The sequence below is a fragment of the Oncorhynchus masou genome, chromosome 17 (genome assembly GCF_036934945.1).
Source record: "Oncorhynchus masou masou isolate Uvic2021 chromosome 17, UVic_Omas_1.1, whole genome shotgun sequence".
Taxonomy (NCBI): Eukaryota; Metazoa; Chordata; class Actinopteri; order Salmoniformes; family Salmonidae; genus Oncorhynchus; species Oncorhynchus masou.
In genome coordinates this window covers 37,968,673-37,992,482 of record NC_088228.1, presented here as the reverse complement: position 1 = coordinate 37,992,482, position 23,810 = coordinate 37,968,673, and the positions used below count along the sequence as shown (strand labels likewise).

Sequence of the window (23,810 nt, the reverse complement as noted above, 5' to 3'; positions counted from 1 at the left end):
ACGAGACATCATTAACGGGAGAGGATGGAGCACGGATGTGCCCAATATCACAACCTAAAAACTATGACCAAAAACACCCCATTTCTAATTCCTAACTAAAGTATTTTTGTTTGATGGCTGACAACTGGAGGGAGGTCGCCTCACAGGTTGGCCAGTGACAGTCCAAGCCCGGAGCACACCCCTCTTTAGAGAGCCATGGTACAGTGAGGATGTCCCAGTGTTCCTCCGTGGCCTTACCTCCTCACTGCACTCAGGAGCCCGCTCAGGCTCAGCCATGGCAGCCTCCTTCACCTCGCTATGGAGAGAATGAAAGAAATGAAGAAGAGGAGTGATGGAGAGATAGAAGGATGAAGAGACAGGAGGATAAAGAGGGGGTAAAGTTCCGGTTAGTTGCAAAAAGGTTTTCAGAACAATGGGGTCCAAAAATATGCAACGGAGGGATTTCAGACTCGAGTTACACGAGGCCGTGAATTTAACTTTATTCCCCGTTTATGCACTTCTCTCTAGCATGTTGACCTTGAACTTAAGCATGAGGAAAAGCCGGTACCAACAAGATACAAGTTTGGGGTGGAGATCAAAGAAATGGAGGTGTCTACAGATAAGCAGTATCCTGACCTCGACTTACAGTACCAGTCAAAAGTTTGGCCACACCTACTCATTCAAGGGTTTCTTTATTTGTACTATTTTCTACATTATAGAATAATAGTGAAGACATAAATACTATGAAATATCACATACAGAATCATGTAGTAACCAAAATCATCATATATTTTATATTTGAGATTCTTCAAACAGCCACCCTTTGACTTGACAGCTTTGCACACTCTTGACATTCTCTCAACCAGCGTCATGATAGTCACCTGGAATGCATTTCAATTAACAGGTGTGCCTTGTTAAAATTTCATTTGTGGAACTTCTTTCCTTCTTAACCTCTCTAGCGTATATGAGACACTAGCGTCCCACCTGGCAACATCCAGTGAGATTGCAGAGCTCCAAATTAAAATACAGAAATACTCATTAAAATAATTCAGAAAAGATACAACTATTTTACATAGGTTTAAAGATTAACTTCTTGTGAATCCAACCACAGCGTCAGATTTAAAAAATGCTTTACGGCGAAAGCATATCTTACAATTATTTGAGAACATAGCCCAGCAGACAAATCATTACAAACAGTAACTAGCCAAGTAAAAGAGTTACACAAGTCAGAAATAGAGATACAATTAATCACTTACCTTTGATGATTTTCATATGGTTGCACTCATAAGACATTAATTTATTCAATAAATGTTCCTTTTGTTCGATAGTCTCTTTATATCCAAAAACCTGTTTTGTTTGCACGTTTTCTTCAGTAATCCACAGGATCGAATGCAGTCACAGGCAGACAAAAAATCCAAATAGTATCCGTAAAGTTCGTAGAAACCTATCAAACGATGTTCATAATCAAGCCTCAGCTTGTTTTTAGCCTAAATAATCGCTAATATTTCAACCGGACTATAACGTTGTCAATATAATTAATACTCATTCAGACTGCTCTTACTCCCTCATTTTTCAGAATACAAGCCTGAAACAATTTCTAAAGACTGTTGACAGCTAGTGGAAGGCATAGGAACTGCAATGTGAGTCCTAAGTCAATGGATACTCTAATGATATTGAATAGAAAACTACAAAAACAAATCCTGCTTCCTGAATGGATTTCTCTCAGGTTTTCGCTTGCCAAATCAGTTCTGTTATACTCACAGACACTATTTCAACAGTTTTGGAAACTTGAGTGTTTTCTATCAAAATCTACCAATTATATGCATATCCTATCTTCTGGGCCTGAGTAGAAGGCAGTTTAATTTGGGCACGCTTTTCATTCAAAAATCCAAATGCTAGCCCCTACCCTAGAGAAGTTAATGCTTTCGAGCGAATCAGTTGTGTTGTCACAAGGTAGGGGTGGTATACAGGAGATAGTCCTATTTGGTAAAAGACCAAGTCCATGTTTTTGGCAAGAACAGCTCAATTAAGCAAAGAGAAATGACAGTCCATCATTACATTGAGACATGTAGGTCAGTCAATACGGGAAATGAGGAACTTTCAAAGTTTCTTAAACTGCAGTCGCAAAAACCATCAAGCGCTATGATGAAACTAGCTCTCATGAGGCCCACCACAGGAAAGGAAGACCCAGAGTTACCTCTGCTGCAGAGGATAAGATCATTAGAGTTATCCGCACCTCAGATTGCAGCCCAAACAAATGCTTCAGAGTTCAAGCAAGACAACTCAACAACTATACAGAGGAGACTGTGAATCAGGCCTTCATGGTCAAATTGCTGCAAAGAAACCCCTACTAAAGGACACCAATAAGAAGAAGAGACTTGCTTGGGCCAAGAAATATGAGCAATGGACATCAGACTCGTGAAAATCTGTACTTTAGTCTGAGTCCAAATTTGAGATTTTTGGTTCCAACCGCTGTGCTTTTGTGAGAAGCAGAGTAGGTGAATGGATGATCTCCACATGTGTGGTTCCCACCATGAAGCATGGAGGTGGTGTGTTGGTGCTTTGCTGGTGACACTGTCAGTGATTTATTTAGAATTCAAGGCACATTTAACCAGCATGGCTACCACAGCATTCTGCAGCGATACGGCATCCCATCTGGTTTGTACTTGGGACTATAATTTGTGTTTCAACAGGACAATGACCCAACACACCTCCAGGCTGTGTAAGTGCTATTTGACCATGAAGGAGAGTGATGGAGTGCTGCATCAGATGACCTGGCCTCCACAATCACACAACCTCAACCCAATTGAGATGGTTTGGGATGAGTTGGACTGCAGAGTGAAGGAAAAGCAGCCAACAAGTGCTCAGCATGTATGGGAACTCCTTCAAGACTGTTGGAAAAGCATTACTCATGAAGCTGGTTGAGAATGCCAAGTGTGCAAAGCTGTCAAGGCAAATGGTGGCTACATTGAAGAATCTCAAATATACTTTGCTTAACACTTTTTTGATGATTCCATATACATGTTATTTTTCAGGTTTGATGTCTTCACTATTATTCTACAATGTAGAAAAGAAAACTGTTTTGAAGACTGCTACTGTATACACAGTAATAGTTGAATAGCATGGCATTGACTAGAACACAGCATATACATGAAATGAGTAAAACAGAATGAAAACATGAATAAAGTGACCAGTGATTCCATGTCTATGTACATAGGGCAGCAGCCTCTAAGTCGCAGGGGCGCTGGGTGGTAGCCAGCTAGTGATAGTGACTACATTCTGGGTGGAGGCTGGCTAGTGATGGCTATTTAACAGTCTGATGGCCTTGAGAAAGAAGCTGTTTTTCAGTTTCTCGGTCCCAGCATTGATGCACCTGTACTGACCTCGCCTTCTGAATGGTAGCCAAGTGAACAGGCCATGGCACGGGTGGTTGATGTACTTGATGATCTTTTGGGTCTTCCTGTGACATCGGGTGTTGTAAGTGTCCTGGAGGGCAAGCAGTGTGTACCCGGTAATACGTTGGGCAGACCTCACCACCCTCTGGGGAGCCCTGCGGTTGCGGGCGGTGCAGCTGCAGGCTGTAATACAGTCCAACAGGATGCTCTCAATGGTGCATCTGCAAAGGTTTGTGAGAGTCTTATAGGCCAAGCTGAATTTCTTCAGCCTCCTCACCACACTGTCTGTGTGGGTGGACAATTTCAGATTGTCAGTGTTGTGTACGCTAAGGAACCTGAAGCTTTTCACGTTCTCCACTGCGGCCCTATCGATGTGGACGTGCTCCCTTAGCCGTCTCCTGACGTCCACAATCATCTCCTTCATTTTGTTGACGTCGAGGAAGAGGTTATTTTCTTGGCACCACTCCGCCAGGGCCCTCATCTCCTCCTCCCTGTAGTCTGTCTCGTCATTGTTGGTAATCAGGCTTACTATTATGTCGTCTGCAAACGTCATGATTGAGTTGGAGGTGTGTGTGTCGAGGATCAGCAGCCCATCAGGAGGTCCTGGATCCAGCAGCACAGGGTTAAGACCCAGGGCCCCAAGCTTAAAGATGAGCTTAAAGGGTACTATGGCGTTGAAGGCTGAGCTATTGGCCATGAACAGCATTTTTCCACAGGCATTCCTCATCCATATGGGATATGGCAGTGTGCAGTGCGATGGTGATTGCATCGTCTGTGGATCTATATGCAAATTGAAGTGGGTCTAGGGTGTTAAGTAAGTTGGAGGTGACATGATCCTTAAATTAGCCTCTCAAAGCACTTCATGATGACAGAAGAGTGCTACGGAGTGAGTCATTTAGTTTGGTTACCTTTGCTTTCTTGGGTACAGGAACATTGGTGGACATCTTGAAGTAAGTGGGGACAGCAGGCTGGGATAGGGAGAGATTGAATAGGTCCGTAAACACTCCAGCCCATTGGTCTGCGCATATTCTGAGGACGCGGCTCGGGAGGCCGTCTGGGCCGGAAGCCTTGCGAGGGTCATCTTGCTTAAATGTCTTACTCACGTCAGCCAAGGAGAACGACAGCCCACGGTCCCCTGGGGCGGCAGGGTAGCCTAGTGGTTAGAGCGTTGGACTAGTAACCGAAAGGTTGCAAGTTCGAATCCCTGAGCTGACAAGGTACAAATCTGTCGTTCTGCTCCTGAACAGGCAGTTAACCCACTGTTCCTAGGCCGTCTTTGAAAATAAGAATTTGTTCTTAACTGACTTGCCTAGTAAAATAAAGGTAAAATAAAATTCAAAAAAACTACTGTCTTATCCCTGGCACGCACTGTCTTATCCTTGAAGCGGGTGAAGGTGTTAAGCTTGTCTGGGAGCAAAACATCAGCGACGTAGCTGGTTATGCTTTGTAATTTGTGATTGTCTGAAGTCCCTGCCACAGAAGTCTCGTGAAGCCGTTGAATTGCAACTCAACTTTGTCTCTGGGACGTTTTGCCTGTTTGATTCACTTACGGAGGGCATAAATGCACTGTTTGTATTCAACCATATTCCCAGTCACTTTGCTGTGGTTAAATGCGGTGGTTCCGGCTTTCCGTTTTGTGCGAATGCTACCATCTATCCACGGTTTTTGGTTTGGGTAGGTTTTAATAGTCACAGTGGGGAACAACATCCCCTATACAGTGCCCTTGGAAAAATATTCAGTCACTGAGTTCTTCAGTACTATAGCCAATGTTTGTCTATGGAGATTGCATGGCTGCATGCTCAATCTTATACACCTATCAGCAACATGTGTGGCTGAAATAACCAAATCTACTAATTTGATGGGGTGTCCACATACATTTAGCCATGTAGTGTATATCTGACCATTTTATAAATATTATAATTACGTAATATGACAGCATTAAGAAAGAAATGCTTTCCCCGGCATCCCAAGATGAATGGCTTTGACTGCTAAAGCTCCACTGCTTTGATTGGTGTAACACTTAATTTGCTCCATGGCTCAGGCAGCCAAGTGGATACAAGGCTGTTTGGCTCATCGCAGTCACAAAAATACATTTGCAATGGTTTCTGCTAAAGAATGCCATGCTGGTGGGTGGTAACATTAAAATAAAACCCAGCTCTGAAACAAAATGTAGGCTGACATTTTTTCATGTCATATCATAGGAAAAGACACCACATTCACACTAGGCAGTTCGGGTGTCACTTCAAGCCCAAATATACTTTTGACTAAAACTATGATTTATTGACTTAAAACCTTTGTGCAACATCATGGGTAAGCTCAGGCCATTGTCTTGCAGCTCGAAAAAGTGGATTTCTAAAGGTGTGGGCATTTATTAAAACATGTAAAAAAGGAACAGATTTCCTAAGTCTGAATCGGGCCCTATGGGAATAGGATATACAAGCAATATGATAGTGTCCTGCTCATACATAAGGGCATGCCTAACAGGGTGATCCATACAGATTGGTGTAGCAGAGAATAGAGGTGCAACATTAGCAGCAATTTATACATCACAAAGTAAGGCACAAATCCCTTATTTGCACATTTGCTTTTTGAGCATTAATTTCCATGACAACAAAACTCAAAGATAAAATAGACCTATGTTTTGTGCTAAATCAAATCCCAAAACGTATTCTATTAGAATGTAATCATGATTATTATCATGTTAAAAAAATGAATTTGATATGAAATGAGAGGTAGTCTTTCAAAATAGTCAACACCTCTATGCTTGTGATTGCCATTCGTGCATTATCTATTTCCAATTCATGCAGATTCCGCGGTCACTTTTTTTGTTGTATGAATGGAAAAGAAAAGCAGGGCATTTCGGGAATATACTACTCAAAGTGCAATCCCCTTTCACTTGGTTGATTCATTCTGTCAAGGAGCGGCACAGAACAATGAGAGCGGTTACCGAAAGACCCTCTTACCACTCCCGTCCACATTATACACACATCAATACTTCACACGGACAACTCTGCTGCGTCATTAAAATGTAAGAGCACAACATTTATCGCTACAAAATTGCAATGCGTGTTAAAAAAGACATGGACGTGAAACGTCGCTACAATGCAACACCGCAAACGGTCTGTTGATATAAAAAATTCCAGCGCCACGACGACCAGTGTTTTCTCTTCCTACCTCACGCTCACCGGCTTTTAATCCCCTCGGACAGCATTTTTACCGAACCCGGTAGACAAATATCTCGGAGAGATTAAACGATACAAGTTTTGCGATACATTCTGCTGCTGGCCAAAGCAGTGCATTGTTATCGGTTACAACCAAAACATACACGCAGCACAGCCATATTGAATTGAATGAAAAATGAGACACAGGGGAAAAAAAGGACCCTCATCTCCTCTGGATGAGGCTTCCAGGCAAATTGGCTTCCAGGCAGTCGCATGAAACGCCTGACAGGAATAATATTAACCTGGCATTCTTGAGGACAACCCAGTGCATGTTTTAACGGTTTATTGTTATTTTCTTGCCGTTTTATCATTTGCGTCTTAAGCAACAATAAAACTATTAAAATGTTTAACGATGCGTTGATTCTCAAAAGGGTGTTATTGTTGGCACATCTGAACAGTCAATCTACAGTTGTAAGGCTATACATAGTTTTATATTTTACTAAATACTGTTTTCTTGGTTTAGTTTTTCCCTGTCCCCGACTTTTATAGAATATTTAAATATTTATAGATTTTCTAAGTCCACAACAATGCTTAAACCATACCAGGAGACTACTTTGGACGTCTGGGAACAATCCCCAAAAATTATTGGAGGGTGTAATTGCCCTATAATTCAATTGCGCCCAGCAAGTGTGTTGGCTAACAGCGTTGTGATTGGCTAGCAGTGTTTTTGTACTGTACAATGTAGGCTACATGTGATAGCAGAGTTCGCAAAACAAACGCCCCACAATTGATACAAATCAGTATGATATCATTCTGCCAGGTTGGCCTACTTTGCAGTCAACATTTAATTGGGAAGGTTTTTTGGAAAAGCCTTTAGAAATGCTAATTCAAACAGTCGCAAATGCAGGTGGTCACAATTTCAAACCCTGGCATAACGCACAGCCTCATTTGAGTTTGCGCAATGTCACTGAAAAGAATGGAGGCGTGCTTAATTAGCCACCTGTATTTGTATGTTTCTGATTTCAATGCTTGACACATGTAACATGAAATACCTCCCAAATTAAATGTTTAAGTGTTACTGAATTTTCTACCTTGTAAAACGACAGGGGAAATTCTTAATTGAATTTCGTGCTCGTTTTATTATTATGTGTTTTATTATTGTGTAACATGACTTACATAATTCAATTCACAAGTGTGTCCCGAAGTTGATGGGTTTATTTGATCCCCTTGCCACTCTTGAAGTCACCCTCAGTTTCATCAGCAACATGTGACAACTGAGGGCCTCTGAGCGAGTGGGTAGGGGCTAGGGGCTGGTTTGAGATTCACAAATGCACTCCCCTCCACATGAATTTGGACAGTAAAATAATAATTTGGCTCCATACTCCAGCATTTTGGATTTGAGATCAAATGTTTTACATGAGGCGACAGTACAGAATGTTAACTTTTATTTTAGGATATTTTCCTATATCTGTTTAACCACCAAAAAAAATAGTCCCCCCAATTGAATAAATATTAAGAAATGAATTTATAGTGTATTAAATTAGTCAAAGATGTAGTATTTGGTTCCATATTCCTAGCACACTGACTACCTCAAGCTTGTGACACCACAAACTCATCGGATGCATTTGCAGTTTGTTTTGGTTATGGCTTTCCAATAGGAACTGAATGGTGAATTATTTGAGTAGATGAGACGTTTCTGAATACTTCTAAATTCATCCTGATAATTCCATGATTAAGAAAACCAATGAATGATGATGATTGGGAAGGTTACAGACTACAACAAAACATGAAACGCCAGCAGCATACCACCCTGCGTACCACTGCTGGCTTGCTTCTGAAGCTAAGCAGGGTTGGTCCTGGTCAGTTCCTGAATGGGAGACCAGATGCTGCCGGAAGTAGTGTTGGAGGGCCAGTAAGAGGCACTCTTTCCTCTGGTCTAAAAAATGATCCCAATGCCCCAGGGCAGTGATTGGGGACACTGCCCTATGTAGGGTGCTGTCTTTCGGATGGGACGATAAACGGGTGTCCTGACTCTCTGAGGTCATTAAAGATCCCATGGCACTTATCGTAAGAGTAAGGGTGTTAACCCTGGTGCCCTGGCTAAAATCCCAATCTGGCCCTCAAACCATCACGGTCACCTAATAATCCCCCGTTTACAATTGGCTCATTCATCCCCCTCCTCTCCCCTGTAACTATTCCCCAGGTCGTTGCTGAAAGATTTGGTGAAGTGGTAAAAAGAGTCTTATAGCAGTGTCGGCTTTGTTGTGTGTGATGATTGTGAGACACTATACAAATTCAACAGTTAAAAAAGACAGGGACTTCAAATAGGCCTATGGCACAAAGAAAACTGTAGCCTAATGTTCATACGGGTTAAATGGAAACTGAAATCTGGACACTGACTGTAGGTCCATAACCGGTCACATAGCATTATTATTAACTTGGGGCGGGAAGGTAGCCTAGTGGTTAGAGTGTTGAACTAGTAACCGGAAGGTTGCAAGTTAAAATCCCCGAGCTGACAAGGTTCTGTCATTCTGCCCCTGAAAAGGCAGTTAACCCACTGTTCCTAGGCCGTCTTTGAAAATAAGACTTGGTTCTTAACTGACTTGCCTAGTTAAATAAAGGTAAAAAAACTTATGCAGAATTACCCTTTTCTTTCAGTAAAATAATAATACACCAAATGTAGGCAATTCTTTTTTCTCAAATCGGGAACAGCATCTTGAGAGAATGGTAATGCTGAGTTAGCACCTCTACAGGCGGCATCTCATTATTAGCATCATAAAAGCTCATAGTATTTCAACCATATAAAATATCAGAAACATGTCGATTTCACAGCTTTCTGTAATTTGGACATTTTGCAAAGAAAATCTTTCCAGTTTCTTTAGAGTTACTGCATTTTCTCTGCGGTCCCTACATGTCTTTGGTCTGTGAAAGAAGCAGAGATGACAGAAAACTTTACCAATATCAATTAGATAGAATGCTTCAATCAATTTATGACATTCTGGTAAGCACGGGTTTATTTTTTACTCTAAATCTAAATACTCTGCATCTAATTATAGACAAGTTGATAAACAAAGCCTACCAAAATCTCAGAAATAACCAGAAACATCTCAAATCAGGCAAAACAAATCTTGCACCCCGTGTAAAAAAATAAATGTATACGCTGTCTCTGACTGTAGCATACAGAGCATTTTCTATGTTAGCGTGTGTGCAGGCCTCAGAATTTCTCTATCACAAATAATCGGTTGGTTGCGGATGGATTACAACTGCGGGCGGGTGAACAAACACCTGACCCATGCACCACTATAATATACTAGAAGGGCCCAATTCCGATTTTGGAAATTAAACATTTCATACGCACTTCTCAGAAGTTGGTATTCAGACTTACATAAGAATAGACTGAGGAGTTTCAGAAGAAAGTCATAGTTGCTGAACATTTTGAGCCTGTAATCGAACCCACAAATGCTGATACTCAACTAGTCTAAAGAAGGCCATTTTAATTGCTTCTTTAAAGCAGAACAACAGTTTTCAGCTGTGCTAACATAATTGCAAAAGGGTCTTCTAATGATCAATTAGCCTTTTAAAATGATATCCTTCACTAAAACGGGCCGCATCTTATGGTCAAGTCTGCCAGTGGGTCCTGACAGCGTGGAGCATTGTCAAAAAAAAATCCACTATCATCAACGGGTTTCGAAAGGCTGGACTGCTGCGTGTTGAAGGGACAGCATGAGCTCAGTGGGGTATTTGCCTTCGGATGAAAGTGACGAGAGCGACAATGAAAACGATCCAACATCGGATGAAGCAATTCTGAGGCTATTCAACTCCGACACCGAAGGAGATGACTTCAGTGGTTTCAGTGCACAGGAGGAGGAAGATAGTGACCAATGACTTTCTTGGTAGGCTACTGTTTAAATTTTTGTTACAAGCCGTGTTTCGTTAAAGCCTATTTATTATTGTTACAAGCCGTGTTTCATTTAAAGGCTGTGTATAGTTAATTTGTTGTTTCAATGTACCGGTAGGCACCTGCGGCTTATAGACATGTGCGGCTTATTTATGTACAAAATACATATTTTTTTAATAATTCAGTGGGTGCGGTTTATATTCAGGTGTGCTTAATAGTCCAGCAATTACGGTAAATCACTGCCAAAAGTACTTAAACAAATTATTGAGTAAAGGGTCTGAATACTTGTGTAAATGTGATGTTAGCAAAAGTGAAAACCTTTTTGCTTTGTCATTATGGGGTAGTGTGTGTAGATTGACAAGCGGAGAAAACCCCCTGATTTAATCAATGTTAGAATAAGGCTGTATCGTAACAAAATGTGAAAAAAAGTCTGTCTGAATATTGTCCGAGGTACTGTGTGTGTGTGTGTGTGTGTATATATTTTATATATACTCAACAAAAAAATAAATGTCCTCTCACTGTCAACGGAGTTGATTTTCAGCAAACTTAACATGTGTAAATATTTGTATGACCATAAGATTCAACAGACAAACTGGACACGTTCCACAGACATGTGACTAACAAATGGAATAATCAAAGTCAAAAGTCAATACAGATATTAAGTACTGCATCATCTCCTCATGGACTGCACCAAATTTGCCAGTTCTTCCTGTGAGATGTTACCGCACTCCTCCACCAAGGCACCTGCAAGTTCCCAGACATTTCTGGGGGGGAATGGCCCTAGCCCTCACCCTCCAATCTAACAGGTCCCTGACATGCTCAAAGGGATTGAGATCCAGGCTCTTCGCCGGTCATGGCAGAACACTGACATTCCTGTCTTGCAGGAAATCAGCCATACTGCTCGTTTTGTGCGTGGTGGCATTGTCATGCTGGAGGGTCATGTCAGGATGAGCCTGCAGGAAGGGTACCACATGAGGTCTTCCCTGTCATGCACAGGGCTGAGATTGCCTGCAATGACAACAAGCTCAGTCGATGATGCTGTAACACACCACCCCAGACCATGACGGACCCTCCACCTCCAAATCAATCCAGGCCTCGGTGTAATGCTCATTCCTTCGACGATAAATGCAAATCCAACCATCAGCCCTGGTGAGACAACTACGACTCGTCAGTGAAGAGCACTTTTTGCCAATCCTGTCTGGTCCAGCGACGGTGGGTTTGTGTCCATTGGCAACATTGTTGCCGGGGATGTCTGGTGAGGACCTGCCTTACAACAGGCCTACAATCCCTCAGTCCAGCCTCTCTCAGCCTATTGCAGACAGTCTGAGCACTGATGGAAAGACTGTGCGTTCCTGGTGCAGTTTTTGTTGCCATCCTGTACCTGTCCAGCAGGTGTTATGTTCGGCTGTACCGATCCTGTGCAGGTGTTGTTACACGTGATCTGCCACTGCGAGAGCTATCAGCTGTCCGTCCTGTCATAGCGCTGTTTTAGGCGTCTCACAGTACAGACATTGCAATTTATTGCCCTGGCCACATCTGCAGTCCTCATGCCTCCTTGCAGCACATTCACGCAGATGAGCAGGGACCCTGGGCATCTTTCTTTTGGTGTATTTCAGAGTCAATAGAAAAGCCTCTTTAGTGTCGTAAGTTTTCAAAACTGACCTTAATTGCCTACCGTCTGTAAGCCGTTAGTGTCTTAACGACCGTTCCACAGGTGCATGTTCATTAATTGTTTATGGTTCATTGAACAAGCATGGGAAACAGTGTTTAAACCCTTTACAATGAAGATCTGTGAAGGTATTTGGATTATATACATATAAAAATATAAATGCAACATGGAAAGTGTTAGTCCCATGTTTCATGAGCTGAAATAAAAGTTCCCAGACATTTTCCAAAAGCACAAAAATATTATTTCTCTAAAATGTTGTACACACATTTGTTAACCTCCCTGTTAGTGAGCATTTATCCTTTGCCAAGATTTCTATTTTTTATTTATCCGTTCTCATTTGCAGCAACGACCTGGGGAATAGTTACAGGGGAGAGGAGGGGGATTAATGAGCCAATTGTAAACTGGGGATTATTAGGTGACCATGATGGTTTAAGGGCCAGATTGGGTATTTAGCCAGGACACCGGGGTTAACACCCCTACTCTTACGATAAGTGTCATGGGATCTTTAGTGACCTCAGAGAGTCAGGACACCCGTTTAACGGCCCATCCGAAAGACGGCACCCAACACGGGGCAGTGTCCCCAATCACTGCCCTGGGGCATTGGGATACCTTTTTTTTTTTAGACCAGAGGAAAGAGTGCTTCCTACTGGCCTTCCAACACCACTTCCAGCAGCATCTGGTCTCCCATCCAGGAACTGACCAGGACCAACCCTGCTTAGCATCAGAAGCAAGCCAGCAGTGGTATTCAGGGTGGTATGCTGATAATCCATCCACCTGACAGGTGTAGCATATCAAGAAGCTGATTAAACAGCATGATCCTTACACAGGTGCACCTGGTGCTGGGGACAATAAAAGGCCACGAAAATGTGTAGCTTTGTCACACAACACAATGCCACAGATGTCTCAAGTTTTGAGGGAACGTGCAACTGGCATGCTGACTGCAGGAATGTCCACCAGAGCTGTTGTCAGAGAATGTAATGTTAATTTCTCTACCATAAGAGAAATTGGCAGTACATCCAACCGGCCTCACAACCGCAGACCACGTGTAACCATGCCAGCCCAGGACCTCCACATCAGACTTCTTCACCTGCGGGATCGTCTGAGACCAGCCACCGGACAGCTGATGAAATTGAGGATTATTTCAGTCTGTAATAAAGCCCTTTTGTAGGGAAAAACTCATTCTGATTGGCTGGGCCTGGCTCACCAGTGGGTGGGTTGGCTGCAACTCTGCCCAGTCGTGTGAAATTCGTAGATTAGGGACTAATAAATTTACTTCAATTGACTGATGTCTATAAGAACTGTAACTCAGTAAAATCATTGAAATTGTTGCCTTTATATTTTTGTTCAGTATATGTGTGTGTGTCTTTTGCAGCAATTTTGTAAACAGACCTTGTAGTGTCTGTCATTTCCTCCTCTCCCTCGCTGTCCTTCTGCTCATTGTCTTGTCCAGCAGGTATTCCAACAAACGATTTCTGATGGTCATCAAAGGGGGGTAGTGTTAGAGAGGGGAAGAACAATTTTGTAAAAACAAGGGGAAAGAATAAAGAGATGTAGAGATTTGTGAAGAATAAAGAGACTACAGTTTAAATCTCAGCTGACCTTGCCGTGTCTGGCTCCATCGATGGTCATGTCCTTCTCCCCAGGTACTCGATTTTTGCGCTGGGGTGCTTTTGGGGACTCCTCAAGTTGACTAACTGTCTCCTTATCCTGGGATATGGTTTTTGTCTGAGGTTTCTCAGGCTAAAGGATAGAGAATATCATACATTTGAGCAGGTCAAGTCACAGTTCTAAGCATACATCCCTTATTTAACCAAAATATGGTTTAGAGGTCCAACCGATTAATCAGAATGGCCGATTAATTAGGGCCGGTTTCAAGTTTTCATAACAAATCGGAAATTGGTATTTTTGAGCGCCGATTTTGCTGATTTTTTATACCTTTATTTAACTAGGCAAGTCAGTTAAGAACACATTCTTATTTTCAATGACTGCCTAGGAACGGTGGGTTAACTGCCTTATTCAGGGGCAGAACTACAGATTTTCACCTTGTCAACTCGGGGAACCAATCTTGCAACCTTACAGTTAACTCGTCCAACGCTATAACCACCTGCCTCTCGTTGCACTCCACAAGGAGACTGCCTGTTACGCGAATGCAGTAAGCCAAGGTAAGTTGCTCGCTAGCATTAAACTTATCTTATAAAAAACAATCATAATCACTAGTTATAACTACACATGGTTGATGATATTACGAGTTTATCTAGCGTGTCCTGCGTTGCATATAATCGATACAACGCAGGGGGATGATTTAACAAAAGCGCATTTGCGAAAAAAAAAGCATAATCGTTGAACGACTGTACCTACCCATAAACACCAATGCCTTTCTTAAAATCAATACACAGAAGTATATATTTTTTAAACCTGCATATTTAGCTAAAAGAAATCCAGGTTAGCAGGCAATATTAACCAGGTGAAAGTGTGTCCCTTCTCTTGCGTTCATTGCACGCAGAGTCCAGGTATATGCAACAGCTTGGGCAGAATTTTTTGTCAGAATTTTACGTAACTTGCCAGAATTTTACGTAATTATGACATAACATTGAAGGCTGTGCAATGTAACAGCAATATTTAGACGTAGGGATGCCACCCGTTAGATAAAATACTGAACAGTTCCGTATTTCACTGAAATAATAAACGCTTTGTTTTCGAAATGATAGTTTCCGGATTCGACCATATTAATGACCAAAGGCTCGTATTTCTGTGTGTTATGTTATAAGTCTATGATTTGATAGAGCCCCGCGGCTTTTGTGGAGCGATTGATAACGCTGCTTTGAGTGTGGCTGTTGTCGATGTGTTCCTGGTTCGAGCCCAGGTAGGTGCGAGGAGAGGGACGGAAGCTATACTGTTACACTGGCAATACTATAGTGCCTATAAGAACATCCACTAGTCAAAGGTATATTAAATAAAAATGGTATAGAGAGAAATAGTCCTATAAATACAATATTAACTACAACCTAAAACCTCTTACCTTGGAATATTGAAATCTCATGTTAAAAGGAACCACCAACTTTCATATGTTCTCATGTTCTGAGCAAGGAACTCAAATATTAGCTTTTTTACATGGCACATATTGCACTTTTACTTCTCCAACACATAGTTTTTGAATTGTTCAATTTGGTTTGAATATGTTTCATTATTTATTTGAAGCTATATTGGTTTTTATTGATCTATTATATTAAGTTAAAATAAGTGTTAATTCAGTATTGTTGTAATTGTCATTATTACAATTTTTATTTATTTTGTATTTTTAAAAACAGGCCAATGAATCGCTATCAGCTTTTTTTGGTCCTCCAATAATCGGTATCGGCGTTGAAAAATCATAATCGGTCGACCTCTAATATGGTTACAATAAACATTGTGAGTTTGTGTTTTGGCATCATTGTCTCCTTAAGTGGTCTCTGCTTGTCTACTAGGCTATTAAGTAAAAATGACAGTACATGACAACAGACTTAATAACCACGTAATTTTATCACCACCATTGTGTGATATATTAGTAGACCTAAAGAGATTCCAGCAAGAGGAATCTATACCAAGCTATACCATGTACTTTATGACAACATACAGTACCAGTCAAAAGTTTGGACCCACCTACTCATTCAAGGGTTTTTCTTGATTTTAACTATTTTCTACATTGTAGAATAATACTGACGACATCATGTAGTAACCAAAAAAAGTGTTAAATATTTGAGATTTTTCAAAGTAGCCACCTGCTATCCTTTATATTATCCTAATAACTACAACCTTTCCATTTTTTTCATTAATTTGATGCCAATAAATGTATTTGTTTTTGTTCCTTCAATATATTTGCTGTGTAGTGTTACTAATCTTAAGAGAAACAGTGTAGTTTATTTTTCTTTGCATACTGAAATGCCTTGATGACAGCTTTGCACAATCTTGGCATTCTCTCAACCAGCTTCATGAGGTAGTCACCTGGAATGCATTTCAATTAACAGATGAGCCTTGTTAAAAATTAATTTGTGGAATTTCTTTCTTCTTTAATGTGTTTGAGCCAATCAGTTGTGCTGTGACCAGGAAGGGGGGTATACAGAAGATAGCCCTATTTGGTAAAAGACCAAGTCCATATTATGGCAAGAACAGTTAAAATATGCAAAGAGAAACAGTCTAACATTACTTGTTATTGTTTACTCCATGTGTAACTCTATGTTGCTGTCTGTTCACATTGCTATGCTTTATCTTGGCCAGGTCGCAGTTGTAAATGAGAACTTGTTCTCAACTAGCCTACCTGGTTAAATAAAGGTGAAATAAATAAAAAATAAGATCAGTCAATGTGGAACATTTCAAGAACTTTGAAAGTTTCTTCAAGTGCAGTTGCAAAAACCATCGGGTGCTATGATGAAACTGGCTCTCGTAAGGACCGCAACAGGAAAGGAAGACCCAGAGTTACCTCTGCTGCAGAGGATAAGTTCATTAGAGTTAACAGCCTCAGAAATCAACAATTAACTGCACCTCAGAAATTGCAGCCAAAATAAATGCTTCAAGTAAAAAGACACATCAACTGTTCAGAGGAGACTGTGTGAATCGGGCCTTCATGGTCGAATTGCTGCAAAGCAACCACTACTAAAGGACACCAATAAGAAGAGACTTACTTGGGCCAAATAACACAAGCAATGGACTTTAGACCGGTGGAATTTGTCCCAATTTCTACATGATTTCAAGTGTTATTTTATAGTTCTGATGTCTTCAGTATTATTTCACAACGTGGAAAATGGGAAAAATAAGGGAAAACTCTTGAGTAGGTGTGCCCAAACTTTTGACCGGTACTGTATTTTCACACTAAAATATCACTTTTCCTCCATCTTTCACAACTTCAGAAAAACATGTAATTCATAAATCAGAAACCGTTCTGGTAAACATCTTGAACATTTGGACAAGGTTCCCTTGAAACATTAATGAAATAACGTCTTCAGATCTCCAATGTACCATTGATTGTCACTGCTTGGGTGGTCCTGTCAAACCTAGGCCCTGACAGAATAACAACCAAAAGAGAAACCTAAAAAGAAAATCCAAGTACTACATGGTTAATGAACATTACTTTCCCATATTGCTGTTTGGGTTTGATCATTGTTATTCCACTGACTGAGTGAAAGAACACCTATAGACCACTCACCTTTCTACCACTGGGAGTGGTGAGAGTTTTGCCCTGGGAGGACGAAGATGAACCAGACGAGCGTGAGGAGGATGACCCAGAGTCAGAATCTGAGGAGTCACTAGATGAGGAAGCTCGTCTTCCACGCTTCTCTTGTTTCTTTTGACTTCTCTCCCTTCCCCGGTCTACATTGCCCTCTTCCGGTGGGGGTGAGGGAGGTACCACAGATTCTGCTGGACTCAAGGGGACGTTTCCTGCATCCACCCGTTTAACACCTCTGGCTCTCTCTCCCACTTCCTGTTTGTTTGTCTCCTTATCTGCTAAGACATGCTCCTTGGCCTTTTCTTCTTCAGGACTCTTGCCTAGTGTGCCAATCACTGGGGTCTCTGGCCCTGTCGTGTCTGACGTGTCTGCTGCAGTTGGTCCAGAAACAAGGAACCCCTTTCTTGCAGGCATCTGTGATGCTGCCTGTCCAGAAGAAAGCTTGGACCCCTGCAGAGTACTTTCCTGCTCTTGTTCCCCAGGTTTTCTTGGGGACTGGAGAGCGGAGGCCTGAGTATGGGGGCTGTCAGAGAATGTACGGGGCCTCTTGATGACCAGGGATGCAGAGCAAGATGGGGACAGAACTGGGGGGTCTCTCAAGAAACGGAACTTCTTGAAGGAGGACTGGGGTGACAAGGGCGTACCAGATTCAACTGGCTGGTTGTCTCTCGATGCTGTTTGGGGTAGGGATGGCACGTGGGGCTCCCCACCCTCCTCTGTTGCCGCCTTTCTACCTGCTCCTGTGGAGAGGGGAGGAGTGGGCAGGGGGGTAAGACCAATCTCACGACCACGTTTCCATGGAGGAAGATGACTCTCCCTCTCAGCCACCATAGCCCTTTCCTTATCTTGTTCCAAAACACTCTCCCTCTCTTCTTTTTCTCTCTGCAGGGCCTTCTGTTCTAAAGCCCTCTCCTTCTCCTCTCTTTCACGTTCCAAAGCTTTTCCCCTCTCCACTCTTTCTTTCTCCATGGCTCTTTCTTTCTCCCTTTCAATTCTTTCTTGGTGCAAAGCCCTTGCCTTCTCCTCCCTATCTTTCTCCCTCTCCTCCAGTTCCCGCTCTAAAGCTTTCTGCCTCTCTAGCTCCAAAGCTTTCTCCTTCTCAACTCGCTCTTGCTCCAGCGCTTTCTCCCTCTCCTGTTCTCGCACCAGCGCCTTCTGCCTCTCGAGCTCCAGCGCCTTCTGCCTCTCGAGCTCCAGCGCCTTCTGCCTCTCGAGCTCCAGCGCCTTCTGCCTCTCGAGCTCCAGCGCCTTCTGCCTCTCGAGCTCCAGCGCCTTCTGCCTCTCGAGCTCCAGCGCCTTCTGCCTCTCGAGCTCCAGCGCCTTCTGCCTCTCGAGCTCCAGCGCCTTCTGCCTCTCGAGCTCCAGCGCCTTCTGCCTCTCGAGCTCCAGCGCAGTCTGCCTCTCGAGCTCCAGCGCAGTCTGCCTCTCGAGCTCCAGCGCCTTCTGCCTCTCGAGCTCCAGCGCCTTCTGCCTCTCGAGCTCCAGCGCCTTCTGCCTCTCGAGCTCCAGCGCCTTCTGCCTCTCGAGCTCCAGCGCCTTCTGCCTCTCGAGCTCCAGCGCCTTCTGCCTCTCGAGCTCCAGCGCTTTCTGCCTCTCCTCCTGTTCCCGCTTCAAAGCTGTCTGCCTCTCTAGCTCCAGCGCTGTCTGCCTCTCTAGCTCCAGCGCTGTCTGCCTCTCTAGCTCCAGCGCTGTCTGCCTCTCTAGCTCCAGCGCTGTCTGCCTCTCTAGCTCCAGCGCTGTCTGCCTCTCCTGTTCCCGCTTCAAAGCTGTCTGCCTCTCTAGCTCCAGCGCTGTCTGCCTCTCTAGCTCCAGCGCTGTCTGCCTCTCCAGCTCCAGCGCTTCTTGCCTCTCCCGCGCTTCCTGCCTCTCTCGCTCCAGCGCTTCCTGCCTCTCTCGCTCCAGCGCTTCCTGCCTCTCTCGCTCCAGCGCTTCCTGCCTCTCTCGCTCCAGCGCTTCCTGCCTCTCTCGCTCCAGCGCTTCCTGCCTCTCTCGCTCCAGCGCTTCCTGCCTCTCTCGCTCCAGCGCTTCCTGCCTCTCTCGCTCCAGCGCTTCCTGCCTCTCTCGCTCCAGCGCTTCCTGCCTCTCTCGCTCCAGCGCTTCCTGCCTCTCTCGCTCCAGCGCTTCCTGCCTCTCTAGCTCCAGCGCTTTCTGCCTCTCTAGCTCCAGCGCTTCCTGCCTCTCTCGCTCCAGCGCTTCCTGCCTCTCTCGCTCCAGCGCTTCCTGCCTCTCTAGCTCCAGCGCTTTCTGCCTCTCTAGCTCCAGCGCTTTCTGCCTCTCTAGCTCCAGCGCTTTCTGCCTCTCTAGCTCCAGCGCTTTCTGCCTCTCCTCCTGTTCCCGCTTCAAAGCTTTCTGCCTCACTAGCTCCAAAGCTTTCTCCTTCTCAACTCGCTCTTGCTCCAAAGCCTTTTCCCTCTCTATACGCTCCATCTCCAATGCTTTCTCCCTCTCCAACTGTTCTCGCTCCAAGGCTCTCTCTCTTTCCTGTCTCTCTCGCTCCAAGGCTTTCTCCATCTCCACCCTTTCTTGCTCCAACGCTCTCGCTGTCTCCACCCTTTCTTGTTCAAGAACTTGCTCCCGCTCAAAAGCTTTAGCTCTTTCCCTCTCCTCTCTCTCTTGCTGCAAAGCTTGCTCTCGTTCCATGGCTCTCTGCCTTTCTAACTCCACAGCCTTCTCAAGCTCAAGGGCCCTCTCTCTTGCCACAGACTTCTCTCTCTCTTCTGCCAAAGCTTTCTCTCTTTCCTCCCGCTCTTGTTCAAGAGCTTGTGCTCTCTCTCGCTCTAAAGCTCTTTCACTCTCCATCCTTTCTGCCTCCAAGGCTTTCTCCCTCTCCTCCCTCTCTCGCTCCAAAGCTCTTTCCCTCTCTTGCTCCATGGCATGCTGTTGCTCAAATATTCTCTGTCTTTCCAGCTCCACGGCTCTAAGTCTCTCTTGCTCAAGGGCCTTTTCTCTTTCGCTCTCTGCCTGCAGCTCCCTTTCCTTGTTTTCTTGTTGCCATGCAGAATCTCTCTCTTCCATTATAGTGGGCCTAAGCACACTCACAGGAACTTGACTGTGGGATAGATGGCCTCCAAGGACACCCTGGTTGGTAACTGGAACCAGACTGGGGAAGGGCAAACTGGCTGCAGCATTGGCTGTGTGGGTGATGGCAGACACTGTGCCCTCTTGAGGACCTCTACCAGGAAATATTGTTGCAGTTGCAGCATTGTTGTCCTGCCTTTCTGCCTCCCCACGTCCATGCCACCCAACTCCAGAGAAGGCGCCTTCTGATGCCATCTTGCGTGCCAGCAGGGTCAGTGGGCCAGGCTTGCGCTCTGCGTTGCTTTGTGGTTCTGGACTGCTACTACGACTGCCACTGCTAGAGGAGCCAGAGCTGGAGGTACTGGAAGTACGCTGCCTAGCCGGGAGCTCACCTGGACTAGGGGGGCTTTGTTTAGGGGTATCAGGCAGTGGGAATGATAACTCTGGGGGAGGGGACGGGGGAGGGGTAGGCTGTCGAAGCTGCGGAGACAACAGGGGGGTTGTGCTGTGGGGGTTGGCGGGATCCTTCAGACCTCGCTCTTGTTAGCTGGCCTCTTGGTGGCTCTCCTAGATTCCTCCTCCTGGCACCTCTATCCCAGTCCTCATCCTCGCCATCCTCGTCACCTCCGTCGCTGTCATCATCGCTATCTGCTGGGACTTGGCTAGAGGTTGGGACTCTCTCCGGTCGCTGCTCACCATCAGCTACACACACAGACAGAGAAGCAACGGCAGCAGGGGCAGAGGTAGGAGAGGTAGAGGCAGGTGGACCAGACACATGGCCGTCTTTGGCCCTGTGTCCCTCTCCCTCGTTTGCTGGGCCTGCTAGTCCCTCTCCCTCGGAGGGGCCAAGTGGCTTGTGCTGGCCAACCAACACGGGTACGTCATCCTGATGAGGACGGAAAGGGAGATGAGATTGAGTTTGTTGCAGGACTATACCAGAGTTCCTCCCATACATGCAGTTGTTCAGGCATACATTAAACTGCATGCAAGATTGTGTTAATCATGAACGATTCTTAGACGTGCAAGCTTCTCTCAAACATGCAGGTTGCACAACAGGGGTGTGTATTCATTACACAGATTCTGTTTGCAAAAGGAATGAAAACAGGGAGGGACCTAGCTGAATTTGCCCATTAGACACTCTTGTTTTAGTTACAAAATGGAATGCAAAGGGAAAAATGATTACGCCCCTGAAAAAAAGAAAGAACACAGCAATTCGTCTGCAACTAACCTGGTCTGGGGCAGCACAGGCAGAGCTGTTATTGCCCTGTGTGTGGTCCTCTTGGTCTGTATCTGGAAAAACATAGTAGTGAAATGTAATGAGACAAAGTACCCTGAGCAGGAGATGAGTAGCTGACCTGATTTGATTTATAAAGGAACCGCGCTCAGTACAGGCATAGAACTGACATGTAAACTACTCAGGCTTAAAACCCAAGCCAATATGTAAACGTGAGGAAGTAAACTGCCAACTTACCATCATCTTCGACTGCTTCCCGGGCCTCTTTCTCAAGACGCTGCCTCAAGAGCTCCTGCTGTTTTGCCAGATACTGCTTAATGAAGCTATTCTGGCTCATCTCTTCACCAATCTGAAATAATCAGACAGACCATAAGACTTAACATCCTTGCCCATATCCAACATATTGAAGACTGACAAATATCTACACAAACAGCTGATTGAATTTTTATGGTTCATGCAACTTCTTCATACAGTAACTCTCACCTGAGAGTTTGGCTGCAGTCCTATGTGATGGTGTGAGGTTCTCTGGAGGTTCTCCAGCATGAGAGCCTGTCACAAACATAATACATGATCACACACACACACACACACAACACACAAAACAGTAAACAGACTTTCACAAAATAAATTAATAATTGTTGCATCTGATAATCATGTTAAGCTGGTTACATGATGGGCTCATTAGAAAACATTCACACTAAGAGGGCTTTAACAAAACAAATTCAATATCAAATATTCGTAGTAGCAGAAGCATATACCTCTCATTACCTCTTTCCCTACTGTATTTATTTTATTTTTATTTATTTTGCTCCTTTGCACACCATTATTTGAATTTCTACTTAGCACATTCTTCCTCTGCAAATCTACCATTCCAGTGTTTTACTTGCTATATTGTATTTACTTCGCCACCATGGCCCTTTTTTTTGCCTTTACCTCCCTTATCTCACCTCATTTGCTCACATCGTATATAGACTTGTTTATACTGTATTATTGACTGTATGTTTGTTTTACTCCATGTGTAACTCTGTGTTGCTGTATGTGCTTTATCTTGGCCAGGTCGCAATTGTAAATGAGAACTTGTTCTCAACTTGCCTACCTGGTTAAATAAAGGTGAAATAAAAAAATACTGTCCGATATCGACTAAATACAAATAGTTGTATTTTCAACTGAGAGGAAGCTAGTTAGCTAGATTGATTAAACTACACTTGAAAGCGACAATGGTTGCTAGCTAACGTTAGCTGTTTGCATCTCAAGCTGCTTGCAATTCACTTGGATTGCTAACATTACATCTTCTAATTATACAAAGAAGGAATAATTCCCCGAAGATCCGGGCCCCCAAAACGTTTAGATTACTTTTATTAATCCATGAATTCCTTCATTCAGTATTTTGTTTACTACGCCTCCCAAAGCTTGCTAGCTTCAAGTACAGTAGATAGCAAGCTACTTTACAGGCGCGTCCACGTTGTATAACCTCCCCCCAACTCGTGCACACCAACAAAGCGCGGACCGTGCAGCCGCAGACTACAAAACTACCAGTAGCTAGCAGCTAACGTTAGCTACCAGCCGTGTCTCGCATAAACAACAAACGTCCATTTAAACTTTGGTTAACAACTTATTCAACAAACAAGCAATTTCAAATGGTAGAACATAGCAAAGCTTCCAACGACGACAAAACATGATCAGAAAGTAAACAGCACACAGTAATTATTTTCATTTTATTTTTTTTAAACTAGGCAAGCACTCCGGCCTGCAAGGCAAGCATCGGCCAGTCTCTAGCAACACCGAGGTTTAGCGACTGCAGGTTACAAACGACCTCAAATTCTTAACAAAACTCACCCCTTTGAGCCTCTTAATGAGAGCATTTTTCTGTCCGCTTTTAGGAAGCCCCCGCTCCTCCAAAGCAGCTTTCAAATCCGCCACCCGTAGAGATTGTAGCGGCCTCCCGTCCAGTGTAACGTCTTCGAGGTCCGCCATTTTCCCTTTCCTCACTAATTCGCTTCAGCAACGCCTTCAACCAACGTCTGAGTAGTCAAAGTATAAATCGAATTTTATTATTACATATTGTTTGATTTTATGCATACATTCGATGGTGGAGTGTTATGCATACATGCTATTCACAATGCATTTGCATTAATAAGATACCTAAAACATTATTTGGAAAATGTCATTTCCTGGATTATAATTTTATTTGTACCAACAGGAGGCACTCTTTCACGTGTCAAACTAATCTCCGTTGAATCATGTCAGAGTGCAAAA

At 43.8% G+C, this 23,810-nt stretch overlaps 1 protein-coding gene across 1 annotated transcript in view; it reads right to left on the bottom strand.

Annotated features, from left to right (window-relative positions):
* Positions 1-23,562, bottom strand: part of LOC135558988 (apoptotic chromatin condensation inducer in the nucleus-like) — a 29,418-nt gene extending 5,856 nt beyond the window's left edge. The window contains 9 exon segments of the mRNA XM_064993263.1: positions 238-295; positions 13,492-13,574; positions 13,702-13,842; positions 17,282-20,821; positions 20,823-21,206; positions 21,549-21,610; positions 21,792-21,903; positions 22,038-22,103; positions 23,391-23,562. Coding sequence (XP_064849335.1) covers positions 238-295; positions 13,492-13,574; positions 13,702-13,842; positions 17,282-20,821; positions 20,823-21,206; positions 21,549-21,610; positions 21,792-21,903; positions 22,038-22,103; positions 23,391-23,528 — 4,584 coding nt within the window. The 5' untranslated portion in view covers positions 23,529-23,562.
* Between the last annotated feature and the right edge of the window lie 248 nt (positions 23,563-23,810).